We start from the raw sequence: 18,114 nt of genomic DNA, 5'->3' as shown, positions 1-18,114 counted from the left end.
GTCAGAGACTGAAAAACCAACCCTTAAAAATAAGGACCACCCTATTGTGCACAGTCTGGATACACTAATGCTTTAGTGTCTGTCATATTGATGTTCATGTTCCTGAGTGTTTTATATGATATTTTCTCTTGTTATTTGGATCTAGCCGAGAACTACCTCTAAGAAACATTTAGTTATGTGCACATAATGACAACAAACATTCTGGAATCTGGAATGTTGAACAGGAAAAGACTGACATTAGTCTGTGAACAAACTTCAGCTGTAAGGAGGAAACAGAGGAGAGAACAGACTCACTGGGTGGATTCTACTAAACTGGGACAGCATTTGTTGTGTTTTCCTCTGAAGGTGAACAGTGTGTGAGTCCCTCTAGTGGATGTTGTGTAGTACTGTGTTGTCTTTGCTCCAGAGGTTTTTGTTCAGAGTTTTGCTGTTTCCTGTCACTGTGGGCTTCACAGCACAGTAGTACACAGCAGAGTCTGACACTGCAGCAGAGGAGATCTGCACTTGGACCTTTTCTCCATGTGCTTCCACAAACAGTCTATGGATTGATGCATTGTTTGTTCCAAGGTGAAGGATGAGAAACTCAGGTGGTTTTCCTGGATATTGTCGATACCAGAAGAAATAATCATTGATTGTCACTGTTTTCGAGTATTTATATGTGAGAGTAACAGAGTTTCCTTCTAAACTGGACTCTTCATTCTTGACTGGACTCAGTTCTTCACAGTCGACACCTGGAAAAGACAGAGTTCTGTTAATTCAACCTGAAATAAAGTCAATCAGTGAATCCTGTTTCAAAGCTGTTTAAATGTGACTGGTACAGAACCAAACATACGTGTTGTAATGGTTAGAATCAACCCATAAACCATCCAGTAATCCAGGTCCAGCATGTTGAATAAAGGGATTGTTCCTGGTTTGTAGATTGAACTGTGTTGAATAGATCAGTTGTTGTGTCTTGTGTAGTTCAGGATCAGATCAGCTCCTCCCTCAATTATTCACCAAGAGGCAACGACCAGTCAACAGGTTCTTCAACCAAACTCATTTACTACGTTCTCTTTCATTCCTCAGATTGTGCAGAAAATCATTTCCTGTCAGTTGACTTCATTCTTAGATGAGTACAGGATGTTGGAGGTGTTCCAGTCTGCCTTTCAAACCCTCATAGTACTGAGTCGGTATTGTTGAGGGTTCTCAATGACTTTGTTTCCTCCTCAGACTGTGGTCACTGTGTGGTTGCAGAAGAACTTACTAAACCCACCAGGAAGACCAATTATAAGTGGAAACGAGTCAGTTACAGAGCCGGTATCTAAATTTTTTGATTTCCACATTAAGCCATTTGTAAGTGAATTGCCCTCTTCTATTCAAGACAGTACACATGTTCTAAATAAGATCAGAGACCTAAAAAACATTGGATCATCACTCCTGGTTACTATGGATGTGGAAGCATTATATACTAACATTGCTCACAATGAGAACCTAGAAGCTCTATCATTTTTCCTGGAAAAGAGACAACCTGAGTTGCTTCCCCTTGCTGCCTTCATCTCGCTACTCACAGAATGGACTTTAAATAATAATGTATTTTTGTTTCAGAACCAGTTCTATAAACAGAAAAAGGGTACAGCAATGGGAGCATGTTTTGCACCCAACTACGCCAACCTATTCATGGGATTCTGGGAAGAAAAGTTTGTGTACTCAAGCCTTAATGTTTACAGAGAGAAAGTTATTTTTTGGGGCAGATACAGTGATGACATTCTTCTACTCTGGTATGGGTCTGAGACAGAACTTTTACAATTTCGCTCATATCTGAATAGCACTTCTAAGAATTTGAAACTCAGCCTTGATTGTTCCCACTCTGAAATCCACTTTCTTGACCTCAAAATCTCAAAAAATGAGCATGGTGATTTACACACATCCATATTCAGAAAGCCTACTGACTGTAACACCATACTAAGGACAGTTTCCACCCACCTTGGATGATTGAAAATATACCCTTTGGTCAGTTTCAAAGGCTCAAAAGAATCTGTGACTCTGAAGCAGATTTTGAGAGACATGCTCAAGATTTGAGTACCAGGTTTAAGAGAAGTTACAAACATAAGACTATTGATAAAGCATATAATAAAGCAAAAAAGCTTACAAGAGAACAACTTTTGGTTACTAAGCAAGAAACACAAGATTCTAATCAAGTTTATTTTGTAACACAGTATGGGAATCAGGCTAATGCAGTTAAACAAATCATAAAAAGAAACTGGGAAATTTTGAGAAGTGACAGCTTCCTTAGATAGGTTCTCCCAGATGCTCCCACTGTCAGCTTCAGACGAGCCCCCACCCTTAATGATAAATTGGTGAAGAGTCATCTCACTACAGCTCCCCCAAAAACATGGCTTAGTACAGCAACAGGAAATCACAAATATGCCAATTTTCAATCATTGTGATAATATGATCAATGCCAATCATTTCACAGACGTCACTGCAGGTTGCAGATATGATATTAAATCATTCATAAACTGCAACACTACGTTTGTTGTGTACAGACTGGAATGCCTGTGTGGCCGGTTTTACATTGGGAGAACAAAACGTAAACTGAAAATACGATTAGCTGAGCATAAACATGCCATCAGGACAGGTAACCCCCAATGTCCTATGGCTCTACATTACGAGGAGACCAACCACAGCAGCTGTAATACCTTGAAGATCTTGGGCATAGAACATATAGCCAGCTCAGTAAGGGGAGGAGACAGGTTAAAAAGGCTCCTGCAGACAGAATCCTTTTGGATATATGGACCGTGGTTTGGAGTGAGGATGGAAGATGTCCAGACTGTAGTGAAGGGTTTCTAATGTGTGTGATCAGAGGGCTAATGGCACCAAGGGTTGATTGGATGAGGGCTGTAGGGAAGGGCTCAAGGGAACAGGTGGGTGGATTCATTTATTTGATCAGACTTTCAACTGGGCTCTGTGTGACCTCAGCAAAGACATTGAAAGTCCCAGGTTTTATTCTGGTAGATGACTGAGAAGGAGGGGTAGAGTTTGAGAGCTAAGTGCCCATGGTATGGATCTAATCACAGTCACAGAATTCCTCTCCCAAAATAACCTCCTTGACATCAACCATTCTGGCTTCAAAATCGGCCACTCCACTGAAACGGCTCTGTTGTCTGTGACAGAAGCCTTGAAAGAGGCTAGAGCAGCAGCCAAGTCTTCAGTACTCATTCTACTGGACTTATCAGCAGCATCTGACACTGTCAATCATGATATCCTGTTATCCATACTCTGGAACATGGGCATCACAGGCCACGCACACTCCTGGTTTCAATCTTACCTTACTGGTCGGTCCTTCAGTGTGTCCTGGCTAGGGCACACATCAGCAGTTCACCGCCTCACCACGGGGGTCCCCCAAGGCTCTGTGTTGGACCCCCTCCTTTTTGCCATATACACCACCTCACTGGGTCAGATCATCCACTCACATGGCTTCTCATATCATTGCTATGCTGATGATACCCAGCTCTATCTGTCATTCCCACCTGATGACTCCACAGTCTCAGTGCGGATCTCAGATTGTCTCTCTGACATATCTGCATGGATGAAAGCCCATCACCTTCAGCTGAACCTGTCCAAAACTGAACTGCTGGTCTTCCCAGCTAAGCCAACCATACAGCAGGACATCTCCATCACTATTGACTCCATACCTCTGGCTCCTACCAGTGTAGTACGTAACCTGGGAGTCATGATTGATAATCAGTTGACCTTCAGGGATCACGCTGCCTCTGTCACCCGATCATGTCATTTCACTCTGTTCAACCTAAGAAAGATCAGGCCATACCTAACCGAACAGGCCACCCAGCTCCTGGTGCACACTATGGTTATCTCCCGTCTTGACTACTGCAATGCTCTTCTAACGGGCCTCCCAGCTTGTGTTGTCAAATCACTACAGATGGTCCAGAATGCAGCAGCGCGTCTGGTCTTCAATCAGCCTAAAGGGGCACATGTCACCCCCTTACTCATTGAGTTACACTGTCTACCCATAGCTGCCCACATCAAATTCAAATCTTTAATCCTAGCCTACAAAATTCTCCGTGGGTCTGCTCCTGCCTACCTAGGTGCACTGATAAAAGCTTATGTCGCCCCACGACCACTCCGCTCGTCTGGGGAACGTAGTCTGGTGGTCCCCAGACCTTGTACAAGACAATCCAGGCTCTTTTCATGGATCGTTCCACGTTGGTGGAACGCTCTACCAAGTGCTACAAGAACAGAGTCATCCCTGCCTATCTTCAAGAAGCTCCTGAAGACCCAGCTCTTCCGAGAGCACGTCCTGTCCTAGCACTTTCAAACATTCCATTTTAAATATTCTAATAAGGTTTTTCCCAGGATAACCACAGATTCTTTCAGGATTATCTCTGGACCTGCTGCGGTGGTCCGGCCTCTTCCCTGTCCTCATCATCACCACTCACTTATCCTCAACCGCCTCCATGTGTCTCCCCCTACTCCCCCCTTCTCCCCCTCTCCCCCAGTCTCTATCTCTATCGCTCTCTCTTTTTCCCCTTCTCTACCCTCTCTCTTTAACCCCAACTGGTCAAGGCAGACGGCCATCCTCCAGGAGTCTGGGTCTGCTCCAGGTTTCTGCTGTTAAAGGGAAGTTTTTCCTTCCACTGTCACCAGTCACAAGCGTTTGCTCCTGGAGGATTCTGTTGGGTTTCTGTAAATTGGCTTAGAGTCTGGTTTTGACCAATTCTATATATAAAATGTCAAGAGATAACTTTTTTTGTGATCTGGCGCTATATAAATAAAATTTGATTGATTGAGTGATTTAATTGGTTTTCCCCTGTAAGTCGCTTTGGAAAAAAGCGTCTGCCAAATGCGTAAACATAATCTGTGAACAAATCTAAGAACTTTTCACTCTGTTGGGCTGTGGATTCTATGTGACTTTGGCTTCGCGGGTTCAGGAAGTGATTTAATGTTGAAAAGAGCTGTTTGGAGTTTCTGGGGTGAATGATGTTGGGGTTAATGTAAAGAACATCTAATCAAAAAATTATGTTTTTCATTTTTTAAGAAAACCAAAGTGATCAAGAACTTTTATCAAGACACTAAATTTAGACACTGACCAAAAGGGAAAACGTGCAGATTTCCAAACATTAGGGACGTTGGACAGATTACAGAGATCAGTCCGAGGTTCTGTTATGAAGTCCACAGAAAAGTGAAGGAAACAAGGATCCAGATGAAGCAGACCTGGAGATGTTCCAGGGTCTACAGTAACACAGTAATAGGAGTAAAACACACTCAAAGAAAATCTGATGGACACAAAGTAAACTAGAGACAAAAGGTAAAACATGGACTGGATTCAGGACTAATTTTTCTGCGCTGGATCAGAACATTTGCATCTAACAGTGTATGAGTCCCTCTAGTGGATGTTGTGTAGTACTGTGTTGTCTTTGCTCCAGAGGTTTTTGTTCAGAGTTTTGCTGTTTCCTGTCACTGTGGGCCTCACAGCACAGTAGTACACAGCAGAGTCTGACACATGAAGCTTCTGGATCTTCAGAGGAAATGAGGTCTGATTGATCTTGGCGTCAAATCTGTCGTCCTGGAACTCGGGAGCTTTATATGTTTCTGATCCTGATCTAATTCTCTGTAACATGTATCTGGGATTATTATTCACTTCCTGTTTGTACCAGTACAGATATGCATTAGTGTCACTGGTCTCAAATGTACATTGTAGAGTCAGTGTGAGTCCTTGAACAGCAGTGACATCTCCTGTTGGCTGGGTCACTTTGTCTTCTCCTTTACACTCTGGGGAAGAACAGAACATGCAGAGGAAGAGATGAATCAATACAGATGATTGATTCCAGTTGAACAGTCAGTAGGTTTCTAGAGTTACCTATCCAGAGAGTCAGAATCAGGATGTTTCTCAGCCAGTGTTTCATGTCTGCAGTGAGAGGGGAGGAGACAGACCAAGAACATTCACATCTTCTCAATTCTCTGTTTGTTTCACTTCAAGTTTTCACAGTGACTCCTCCCCTCAGGTATTTTACCCTCCCACCAGAGTCATTATTGGACGAGTCTGGTAAACTGACGTTATCAGGGTCTAAGTTGACATTCTGTCTTTGTTCATGTGATTGTAGGTCACGTCCCAACAAAGGTGACTCAGTGTTCAACACTATTGTAGGAAGTCAGAAGGTCCTGGTTCAGGGTCCATGTGGACCAGGACCTCTCTCTGTGCAGTTTTCGTGTTTTCCTCTGGTTGACACTGGTTTCCTCTGTTGTCATATTCATGGTTATTTGTCCTTTCAATGGTCTGGACCAAGGTACTGTTTGTGTCTGGAGTTGGTCAGTAGCTCAGCACCACTAATGGAGTAGGATGGTTCAATGAGGACAATCAAAGTCTACGTGGACAGGAAAGGTGAAGGTGGTACTTTGGTCAGACTGTGTTAGAATACAAGAGATTTAATGTCATTGTACAATGTTATACAATGAAACTGGATAGAGCTTACCCTCTTCAGTGCAAAATAAATAAAATGATGAATAGCAATAAATCAAACATCCAGTAAAACTGGTGAGTCAATAAAACATTCATTAAAATCCACAGTTCAGACACTTCAGTCAGACATACTTTTATTGCACAGAATTAGGGAGTATATAGACCAGGGGTGGCCAACCCTGGTCGTGGAGAGCCACAATCCAGCATGTTTTAGATGTTTCCCTCTTCCAGCACACCTGTTTGTCATTATCAGGCTTCTGCAGAGCTTGATGAAAGGCTTATCATTGGAATCAGGTCTGTTGGAAGAGGGATACATCTAAAACATGCTGGATTGTGGCTCTCCAGGACCAGGGTTGGCCACCCCTGGTATAGACTGACTCCCTTAGGCATTTAACGGTCTGATTGTCCAAGGATACAAACTGTTTTTTAGCCCTTTTTTCCAACTTTTGATACTTCTGTACCTCCTGTTGAAGGAAGTAGGTTAAGCTGACATTCAGCGGGGTGGGTCCTGTCACCAGTGGTTTTACTGCCCCTGCTGAGACAGCCAGAGCTGCCCATGTCATCCAGTGGGGTAAGGGGGCAGACGCTGATCTGCTCCCCAGTCCTTATCACCCCCTGCAGGGCTTTCTCATCCACAGCCGTGAAGCCAGTAGACCACACCGTGATGCAGTACACCAGCACACTTTCTATTGGACTGCGATAGACAGATCTGAGGACTTTACCTTCCACATGGTTTTTCCACAGAACCCTGAGGAAGTGAAGCCTCTGCTGGACCTCTGGAACCACTGCTGATGCGTTACAGGACCAAGTGAGATCAGAGATATGTACGCCTAGGAATGGATGATACTGTTCTGTTGTGGAGAACAGACTCACTGGGTGGATTCTTCTAAACTGGGACAGCATTTGTTGTGCTTTCCTCTGAAGGTGAACAGTGTGTGAGTCCCTCTAGTGGATGTTGTGTAGTACTGTGTTGTCTTTGCTCCAGAGGTTTTTGTTCAGAGTTTAGCTGTTTCCTGTCACTGTGGGCTGCAGAGCACAGTAGTACACAGCAGAGTCTGACACATGAAGCTTCTGGATCTTCAGAGGAAATGAGGTCTGGTTGATCTTGGCGTCAAATCTGTCGTCCGTGAACTCGGGAGCTTTAACCGTTTTTGATACAAATTTATTTTTCTGTAACATGTATCTGGGATAATCATTCACTTCCTGTTTGTACCAGTACAGATATGCATTAGTGTCACTGGTCTCAAATGTACATTGTAGAGTCAGTGTGAGTCCTTGAACAGCAGTGACATCTCCTGTTGGCTGGGTCACTTTGTCGTCTCCTTTACACTCTGGGGAAGAACAGAACATGCAGAGGAAGAGATGAATCAATACAGATGATTGATTCCAGTTGAACAGTCAGTAGGTTTCTAGAGTTACCTATCCAGAGAGTCAGAATCAGGATGTTTCTCAGCCAGTGTTTCATGTCTGCAGTGAGAGGGGAGGAGACAGACCAAGAACATTTACATCTTCTCAATTCTCTGTTTGTTTCTCCTCAAGTCCTTACATTGACTTCTCCCCTCAGATATTAGCCCCTCCCACCAGTCATGATTGGACGAGTCTGGTAAACTGACGTTGTTATCAGGGTCTAGGTTGACATTCTGTCTTTGTTCATGTGATTGTAGGTCACGTCCCAACAAAGGTGACTCAGTGTTCAACACTATTGTAGGAAGTCAGAAGGTCCTGGTTCAGGGTCCAGGCGGACCAGGACCTTTGTCTGTGCAGTTTTCCTGTTTTCCTCTGGTTGACACTGGTTTCCTCTGTTGTCATTTTCATGGTTATTTGTCCTTTCAATGGTCTGGACCAAGGTACTGTTTGTGTCTGGAGTTGGTCAGTAGCTCAGCACCACTAATGGAGTAGGATGGTTCAATGAGGACAATAATAATAATAATAATAATAATAAAAATAATAATAAATTTTATTTATAGTTGCCTTTCTTGGCACTCAAGGACACACTGTACAGCCAAACAGGAGAGTATAAAACTAGCAGTAAAACATAGTAAAAAATAAAAGGCAGGTTAAAAAATTAGACAATGCATTTGTTTTCACAAAGAGAAAGAGGTCCTAAACAGATGGGTTTAGAGTTTGCATTTGAAAAGAGGGAATGAAGTGATGGTTCTGAGCTCCGGTGGCAAAAGGAGTTCCAGTCTGGGAGCAGAGCGACTGAATGTTCTGGTCCACGTGGTGGTGAGACGGGCAGAGGGAACAGAAAGGTGGATGGAGGAGGAAGATCTGAGGGTACGAGAGGGAGGGGCAACATGAAGGAGATCAGACAGATATGGAGGGGCGAGGTAATGGATGGCCTTGAATGTCAATAGAAGTATTTTAAATTCAATCTGGAACTTAACTGGGAGCCAGTGGAGCTGTTGGAGGACAGGAGTGATGTGGTGAGAGGAGGGGGTCCTGGTGAGTGGAGGGGGGATGGTGATGATGCGAGCAGCAGAGTTCTGAACTAATTGAAGTTTATGGAGGGATTTGTGTGTGAGACCAGAGAAAGTTACAATAATCCAGATGAGAGGTGACAAGACTGTGAACGAGGATAGCAGTGGTATGGGGGGGTGAGGGAGGGGTGAAGGTGATTAATGTCACATTGGTGGAAGGATGCAGACCGAGTGATGTTTCTGCTGTGGGACTGAAAAGATAGAGTACTGTCAAAGATGACACCCAGACTCTGAACCTGTGGGAAGGGGAGACAGTGGAGTATTCAGTGGTGAGGGAAAAACTGTCGGTTTTGGATAAAATTGATTTTGAGCCAATGAGGAGAACCTCAGTTTTGTCACTGTTTAGTTTGAGGAAATAGGAAGTGAACCAGGATTTTATGTCTGCCAAGCAGTCAGTGAGGGGGGAGGGTGGAGGTGGGTTTGCTGGTGAGGCAGAGCTGGGTGTCATCAGCATAACAGTGAAAGTTGATATTGTATTTCTGAAATATGTTGCCGAGGGGAAGGAGGTAGATAATAAAGAGGAGGGGCCCCAGTACAGACAACTGGGACACACCTGAAGTGACGGGGAAATGGTGGGATGTGAAGGATTTGATCTGAATAAACTGAGTTTGGCCAGAGAGGTATGATTGAAACCAGTCTAATGGAGTGTGGGTGATGCCAATGGAAGATAATCTATTGAGAGGGGTGTTCTGACAGATGGTATCAAAGGCCGCACTCAGGTCTAGGAGGATGAGGATGGTGAGTAAACCAGAATCTGCCGCCATGAGGAGGTCATTGGTGATTTTTAGGAGTGCTGTTCCTGTGCTGTGGAGGGGGCAATCAAAGTCTACGTGGACAGGAAAGGTGAAGGAGGTACTTTGGTCAGACTGTGTTTTGTTGTGGAGAACAGACTCACTGGGTGGATTCTTCTAAACTGGGACAGCATTTGTTGTGTTTTCCTCTGAAGGTGAACAGTGTGTGAGTCCCTCTGGTGGATGTTGTGTAGAACTGTGTTGTCTTTGCTCCAGAGGTTTTTGTTCAGAGTTTTGCTGTTTCCTGTCACTGTGGGCCTCACAGCACAGTAGTACACAGCAGAGTCTGACACTGCAGCAGAGGAGATCTGCACTTGGACCTTTTCTCCATGTGCTTCCACAAACAGTCTATGGTTTGATGCATTTTGTGTTCCAAGGTGAGAGATTAGAAACTCAGGTGGTGTTCCTGGATATTGTCGATACCAGAAGAAATGATCACCTGACATCATTTTAGAGTATTTATATGTGAGAGTAACAGAGTTTCCTTCTAAACTGGACTCTTCATTCTTGACTGGACTCAGATCTTCACAGTCGACACCTGAAGGAACAAATAAATGTGTTAGACTGAGTTTGATCACAAACAAACATTATCAAGTGAAAGATTGGAATTCAGCTGAATCCAGTTGTTCTTTACCTGTGAGAAACACCAGTAGATGGAGATAAACCATCCAGTAATCCAGGTCCAGCATGTTGAAGAAAGGGAATGTTCCTGATTTGTAGATTGAACTGTGTTGAATAGATCAGTTGTTGTGTCTTGTGGAGTTTAGGATCAGATCAGCTCCTCCTCCTCCTCCTCTTCTTCAGTGTCTCTTCTGTTACTGGTCCAGTCTTTTTGTTCCTCCTATGTATGGATGGCTTTGGTTCAGATCTCCACATCTCTCCATCCTTCTGCTCTGAGCTCTTAGACCATGAGTTTGTCCAGTCCAGATCAGATGATGCTCTGACCTCCTTTACCGTTCCAAATCAAAGGCAAACCCAGCTGATTGGACCTGTGGAAATACTGGAGTGGAAGTGGAACAGGAAGTGACTTCAACATGAAACTGAATGTAGGGACTTCATTAATGGATCAACATGATCCTTTGTCCATAAAGGTCAGTGAAGGGGTGTTCATCTGTCCATGTCCAGGTGGATTTATTCCTCTAATGCTGCTATATTGACCTTCATAATGTCTGACAGATGAGGACGGAATAGGACTCAACACACCTGATACCCTGAAGCCACCATCTACAGTTCCTGAATGAAATCAAGGTTTGGGACAGTATGTCGTGAGCAGAGGAACCTCATATTTAGACCCATTGATCGTGGAACCTGGAAACCCATCAAATGAGCTGCTAATCAATGACAAAGCTGGGATGGAAATGTGTGGATCACTACCAAAGAACAAGATGTCATCTGCATAAAGCATCACTTTCTGTGACATGGGCCCAACGCGTATGTCAGGGAAGTTGGGATCTCAGAGGATGGTGGCAGCTACTGGTTCTCCAGCCAAACTGAGGGTGGGGAGGCGGGGTCTCCCTGGTCACAGCTGTACACAAGCTACAGTAGGAGGAGATGAGTGCATTAGTAGCTTCTCCACAAATGTGTCCATGTGTGACTTGGTCATGGGAAGGTTGATGAGATGAGTTGGAGGTTTTGCCACTTCTCTGGGACAGGTGGAAGCACACAGAGTTTGAAAAACACCAACTCCTCAACAGAGGAAACCCAAAGCTACTGTAGAATAAGGCTGGGATCTGTGTGTTTAGTGTCATCAGCTGGTTTGGCACTGATGTGTGTTTGAGGAGAGTGTGACTCCTCCCACAGTGTTTGATTGGCAGCTGTAGCCACAGTGACTGTGATCAAACAGGAATGAGCAGAATCCATCTGATATGAAGCTGTGGGTTCAATCCCACTTCCCTCCTCTGTGCAGAGTAGTCAGATCTGTGTGTTCAGGTTTTTGTACAGCCTCTTCTCCACTTTGGATCACTGTGTTTCTAGAGCACAGTAGTACAGAGCTGTGTCTGCCAGGGTTAGGACTGGGATGGTCAGCTCTGTGGTCTGGTCTGGTGTTTGGGATTTAAATCGGCCGTCACGGATATACTGAGATGGGGAATTCTGTGATTCTTTCCAGAGGATAAAGTGAGGAGGCTGAAGGTCAGAATGCTGCCTGTACCAGTAAAGGACAATGCCACTACCAGATGTTTCATATTGACATCTGAGTGTGACAGGTTCTCCTTCTCTTCCACTGACTTCAGCTTCAACAGGATGAATCTTGTTTCCAGATATTAGACCTGAAACAGGAAGAGGAATGAAGCTGAGTTATGTTGACTAATGGGAGCTCCATTAATACATTGACCTTCAACACATGTTGTGTTACCAAAGCCCAGAGCAGTGAGAAGAATCCACAGCCAATGTTCCATCTGTACAAGGTTGAAATCAACAGGACAAAGTGGCTGATGTTCAACATTCAGTGTGAGAACTTTTCTCTGCACAGCAGCAGTTATTATTGACTGAATGGTTGAACACAGTGCACAAGTCCTGCACAAGCACCAACCTGATGATGTTGCCCTCTAGCGGATGATGTTTAGTACTGTGTTGTCTTTGCTCCAGAGGTTTTTGTTCAGAGTTTAGCTGTTTCCTGTCACTGTGGGCTGCAGAGCACAGTAGTACACAGCAGAGTCTGACACATGAAGCTTCTCGATCTTCAGAGGAGCTGATCTTGATGTTTGATCCAGTGTGGATGTGAATCTTTCCTTGAACGTCTCTGCTGTGGTTCCTTGGTCCAGTGTGAGTCGGTTCAGGATGAATGTGGGCCGACTGTTTCCTTCCTGTTTGTACCAGTACAGATAATTACTGGTGTAACTGCTGTTGTATCGACAGCCCAGAGTTACTGCCTCTCCTTCAGCAGCCGTCACATCTCCTTGTGGTTGCATCACGTTGTCTTTTTGGCCTCTGCATTCTGTAAAACAGCCACAAACAGTGTCAGTGTTCTGTTGGAGAATCCAGCCAGTGTGTGACTGATATCAGCCAAACACAGTGGGTTCATACCAAGGCACAGAGCAGCCAACAACACCCAGAGAAACAGAGCTGTCATATGGGCAGTGCAGAGGAACTGTGAGCTCCAACCAGTCCAAAGAAGGCACTGATCTGTGTTTAGTCTGCATCAACACTCAGGTGGTGGATTAGAAGGAGGAGTCTGATCACTGGGACTCATTCACTCCTCCCAGTGTTTCCTCCTCCTGACACATTGACCTGTTCATCAGCCGCTCTCAGGTCAAATCTGATCAAACCAACACTGACACTGTGTCACCTTCTAAATGTCCAGGACACAGTCCCAGTCCAACTAGATTTTCAGGCCAAATGTTCCAGTCAGCTCAGGTTTGTACCTGTAAATGTGTTGACAATGTGTCCAGTCCTTGAGTGAATTCTTGGATTGGAACCTGGGCTCTGTTTGAGACCCAGCAATTCTATTGGAGGCAGTGAAGGGCTTTGAGAAGGTCCACTACTCCTGATGTTTCATCTACAACCAAACAACATGTGGTCAGATGGTCACAACTAGAAGATGTTTCTGTAGATGCTTTGCTGCAGGACAATTTCAGTGACAGTGTTAATGTTGAGAAGGTTCAAAGACATTGAGTCCATTGTGCCATGTCTTCAGGATGTCTTCTTCACTAAACCACACAGATGTACTATTTCCATTCTTCCAGGCCCAGACATGTGTTGGCCCTGAGACTTCAGACTGATGGACATTAGGAAGGTATTTTGTGTACTGGTCCAGACTAACGGGGTCTGACAAGGACAGGTTGGGGGACAGACCAAGGACAGTTGTGTATATGAACCTGAACCAGTGACTGTTGCGGTGGGTCAGTAGTGTTGTCCAATCCACAGTTGAATATGGAGTGCAGGGGTGTGTTGTGATGATGCATTAGTTCCAAAGCGGATGGCAGAGTGGTAGAGGACATGGAGCCCTTTCATGTTGATCTGTCAATAACAGGACCATAATCCAACATGGGTGGGACGGTCATTTGAACCAGTATTTGTCTGTCCGAGGAAGTGAAAGAGGAGCACATTCTATAGAGGAAACTGATGTTGGATTGAACCTTGGACTGCAGTCGCTCACTGTGGAGTCAAAAGGACAGAGTGATGTGGAGACAGATTCACAGACATTTGGACTCAGTGACCTGGTCTAGAGGGGTCCCATCCGGACTGGACTCACTGGGGGTCTGTGAAGGTACGTGGGCCTTCTTACCAAACCACATGACCTTGTTTTTGGATGTGTTTAGCTGAAGGTCCAGTCTGTATGGGGGCCTGCTGGAGTCTACTGAAACTAAGCTGAAGTTTAGAACCAACTCTATCTGGGGGGAGGTTCAGGGTCAAACCAGCGTCTATGACCACCCTTTATTTTAAACCTGTAGACAGGGACCTGACCATGAACAAACACATTCAAACACTCACACAACAAACTCCATTCCTCGTCTGTGAGGGATCAGGCTGGTCCTGGACCAGTCCACATGTACCAGGTCATGTCAAAAGGATGGAGGGTTGAAGTTTGTCAAGAGTCGTTTGCAGTGAATCCAAGCCGACTGTTTGACAGAGCAGCCTTTACAGACACATGAGAGACAACAGTGATACTGACATCTGCACAGAACAACCCAGAACCTGTGTGTCATGGTTGGATCAGTGTGTGAGTCCCTCTAGTGGATGTTGTGTAGTACTGTGTTGTCTTTGCTCCAGAGGTTTTTGTTCAGAGTTTTGCTGTTTCCTGTCACTGTGGGCCTCACAGCACAGTAGTACACAGCAGAGTCTGACACTGCAGCAGAGGAGATCTGCACTTGGACCTTTTCTCCATGTGCTTCCACAAACAGTCTATGGTTTGATGCATTTTGTGTTCCATAGTGAGAGATTAGAAACTCAGGTGGTTTTCCTGGATATTGTCGATACCAGAAGAAATAATCACCTGGTGCCACTGTTTTATAGTATTTGTATATGAGAGTAACAGAGTTTCCTTCTAAACTGGACTCTTCATTCTTGACTGGACTCAGTTCTTCACAGTCGACGCCTGGAAAAGACAGAGTTCTGTTAATTCAACCTGGAATAAAGTCAATCAGTGAATCCTGTTTCAAAGCTGTTTAAATGTGACTGGTACAGAACCAAACATACGTGTTGTAATGGTTAGAATCAACCCATAAACCATCCAGTAATCCAGGTCCAGCATGTTGAATAAAGGGAATGTTCCTGGTTTGTACATTGAAGTGTGTTGAACAGATCACTTGTTGTGTCTTGTGTAGTTCAGGATCAGATAAGCTCCTCCTCCTCCTCCTCCTCCTCCTCTTCCTCTTCCTCTTCCTCCTCCTCCTCCTCCTCCTCTTCAGTGTCTCCTCTGTTACTGGTCCAGTCTTTTTGTTCCTCCTATGTATGGATGGCTTTGGTTCAGGTCTCCACATCTCTCCATCCTTCTGCTCTGAGCTCTTAGACCATGAGTTTGTCCAGTCCAGATCAGATGATGCTCTGACCTCCTTCACTGTTCCAAATCAAAGGCAAACCCAGCTGATTGGACCTGTGGAAATACTGGAGTGGAAGTGGAACAGGAAGTGACTTCAACATGAAACTGAATGTAGAGACTCCATTAATTGATCAACATGATCCTTTGTCCATAAAGGTCAGTGAAGGGGTGTCCATCTGTCCATGTCCAGGTGGATTTATTCCTCTAATGCTGCTATATTGACCTTCATAATGTCTGATAGATGAGGACGGAATAGGACTCAACACACCTGATACCCTGAAGCCACCATCTACAGTTCCTGAATGAAATCAAGGTTTGGGACAGTATGTCGTGAGGAGATGAACTTCATATTTAGACCCATTGATCGTGGAACCTGGAAACCGATCAAATGAGTTGCTAATCAATGACAAAGCTGGGATGGAAATGTGTGGATCACTACCAAAGAACAAGATGTCATCTTCATAAAGCATCACTTGCTGTGACGTGGGTCCAACGCGTACGCCAGGGAAGTTGGGATCTCAGAGGATGGTGGCAGCTACTGGTTCTCCAGCCAAACTGAGGGGGGGGCGGGGTCTCCCTTGTCACAGCTGTACACAAGCTACAGTAGGAGGAGATGAGTGCATTAGTAGCTTCTCCACAAATGTGTCCATGTGTGACTTGGTCATGGGAAGGTTGATGAGATGAGTTGGAGGTTGTGGCACTTCTCTGGGAAAGGTGGAAGCACACAGAGTTTGAAAAACACCAACTCCTCAACAGAGGAAACCCAAAGCTACTGTAGAATAAGGCTGGGATCTGTGTGTTTAGTGTCATCAGCTGGTTTGGCACTGATGTGTGTTTGAGGAGAGTGTGACTCCTCCCACAGTGTTTGATTGGCAGCTGTAGCCACAGTGACTGTGATCAAACAGGAATGAGCAGAATCCATCTGATATGAAGCTGTGGGTTCAATCCCACTTCCCTCCTCTGTGCAGAGTAGTCAGATCTGTGTGTTCAGGTTTTTGTACAGCCTCTTCTCCACTTTGGATCACTGTGTTTCTAGAGCACAGTAGTACAGAGCTGTGTCTGCCAGGGTTAGGTCTTTGATGGTCAGCTGTGTGGTCTGGTCTGGTGTTTCAGATGTAAATCGGCCATCAGGGATATACTGAGATGGAGAATTCTGTGCTTGTTTCCAGAGGATAAACTGAGGAGGCTGAAGGTCAGAATGCTGCCTGTACCAGTGAAGGTCAATGTCGGAGTCTGAGTTCTCAGTGTCGCAGGTCAATGTAACAGATTTTCCTTCTGTTTCACTGACTTCAACTTCCCGTGGTCGGATACTGTTCACAGATATTGAACCTAAAAGGAGGAGATGAAGAACATTTGAAAGGGAAATAATTTGGACAAATTTCAGCTTTCCAATACTGTCTAAAACCATGTCCAGATGTTGTGTTACCAAAGCCCAGAGCAGTGAGAAGAATCCACAGCCAATGTTCCATCTGTACGACAAGGTTGAAATCAACAGGACAAAGTGGCTGATGTTAAACATTCAGTGTGAGAACTGTTCTCTGCACAGCAGCAGTTATTATTGACTGAATGGTTGAATACAGTGCACAAGTCACGCAGCACCGACCTGATGATGTCGCCCTCTAGTGGATGTTGTGTAGTACTGTGTTGTCTTTGCTCCAGAGGTTTTTGTTCAGAGTTTTGCTGTTTCCTGTCACTGTGGGCCTCACAGCACAGTAGTACACAGCAGAGTCTGACACTGCAGCAGAAGAGATCTGCACTTGGACCTTTTCTCCATGTGCTTCCACAAACAGTCTATGGTTTGATGCATTGTTTGTTCCAAGGTGAAGGATTAGAAACTCAGGTGGTTTTCCTGGATATTGTCGATACCAGAAGAAATAATCATTGATTGTCACTGTTTTAGAGTATTTATATGTGAGAGTAACAGAGTTTCCTTCTAAACTGGACTCTTCATTCTTGACTGGACTCAGTTCTTCACAGTCGACGCCTGGAAAAGACAGAGTTTTGTTAATTCAACCTGGAATAAAGTCAATCAGTGAATCCTGTTTCAAAGCTGTTTAAATGTGACTGGTACAGAACCAAACATACGTGTTGTAATGGTTAGAATCAACCCATAAACCATCCAGTAGTCCAGGTCCAGCATGTTGAATCAAGGGAAAGTTCCTGGTTTGTAGATTGAACTGTGTTGAATAGATCAGTTGTTGTGTCTTGTGGAGTTCAGGATCAGATCAGCTCCTCCCTCAATTATTCACCAAGAGGCAACGACCAGTCAACAGGCTCTTCAACCAAACTCTGTTGCTTCGTTCTCTTTTATTTCTCAGATTGTTTTTAAAATGATTTCATGTCAGCTGACTTCATTCTTAGATGAGTACAGGATGTTGGAGGTTTTCCAGTCTGCCTTTCAGACCCTCATAGTACTGAGTTGGTATTGTTGAGGGTTCTCAATGACTTTGTTTTCTCCTCAGACTGTGGTCACTGTGTGGTTCTGGTTCTGTTGGACCTGACGGCTGCCTTGGATACACTGGACCATCAGGTTCTCTGGTCTCACCTGGAGAACTGGGTGGGCATTCAGGGTGTATTTTTCGACTGGTTCAGATCCTCTTGAACTGACAGAAGTTTTTGCGTCCATGTTGGACCTGTTGAGTCTGATGCTGCTCCTCTCACATGTGGAGCACAGTTATGATTGTTAACGAAAACGAACGAAAAGACAAAAACTAAAATTTAAAAAACATTTTCGTTAACTGAAATAAATAAAAACTTTAATGAAAAGATAAAAATGATAACTAACTGAGGCTGTGTTGTGTTCTTACAAAACTAAAACATATAAAAATTATGGATAAAATTCCTTTAGTTTTCGTCTTTGTCAATGTCAGATTGATATGAAATTGATTTATTTCGCTCCAGCAATTT

The 18,114-nt window shown here is 44.4% G+C and overlaps 1 protein-coding gene and 4 gene segments (V, D, J or C); 1 reads left to right on the top strand and 4 right to left on the bottom strand.

The window, feature by feature from the left end:
- Nucleotides 1-5,349: 5,349 nt before the first annotated feature.
- LOC115437236 (T cell receptor alpha variable 38-2/delta variable 8-like) lies at nucleotides 5,350-5,983 on the bottom strand. The segment is given in 2 exon segments: nucleotides 5,350-5,769; nucleotides 5,858-5,983. Coding segments are annotated over 2 exon segments (432 nt in total).
- A 3,978-nt stretch (nucleotides 5,984-9,961) lies between these two features.
- Nucleotides 9,962-10,460, bottom strand: LOC115437263 (T cell receptor alpha variable 3-like; the record flags this gene model as incomplete). The annotated part of the segment is given in 2 exon segments: nucleotides 9,962-10,266; nucleotides 10,363-10,460. Coding segments are annotated over 2 exon segments (360 nt in total), but the record flags the coding sequence as incomplete, so codon positions are not given.
- Nucleotides 10,461-11,259: 799 nt separating this feature from the next.
- On the bottom strand, nucleotides 11,260-16,761 carry LOC115437264 (T cell receptor alpha variable 38-2/delta variable 8-like). The segment is given in 3 exon segments: nucleotides 11,260-11,871; nucleotides 16,413-16,536; nucleotides 16,634-16,761. Coding segments are annotated over 3 exon segments (351 nt in total).
- LOC115437246 (T cell receptor alpha variable 38-1-like) lies at nucleotides 12,151-12,828 on the bottom strand. The segment is given in 2 exon segments: nucleotides 12,151-12,663; nucleotides 12,753-12,828. Coding segments are annotated over 2 exon segments (378 nt in total).
- LOC115437229 (dual specificity protein phosphatase 18) overlaps nucleotides 15,734-18,114 on the top strand; it is a 165,060-nt gene continuing 162,679 nt past the window's right edge. Inside the window, exon 1 of the mRNA XM_030160452.1 lies at nucleotides 15,734-15,810. The gene's annotated coding sequence lies outside the window, so the exon portion shown is untranslated. The remainder of the gene's footprint in view (nucleotides 15,811-18,114) is intronic.

Source organism: Sphaeramia orbicularis, chromosome 17, assembly GCF_902148855.1.
Source record: "Sphaeramia orbicularis chromosome 17, fSphaOr1.1, whole genome shotgun sequence".
Taxonomy (NCBI): Eukaryota; Metazoa; Chordata; class Actinopteri; order Kurtiformes; family Apogonidae; genus Sphaeramia; species Sphaeramia orbicularis.
This window is presented reverse-complemented; position numbering and strand designations above follow the sequence as displayed.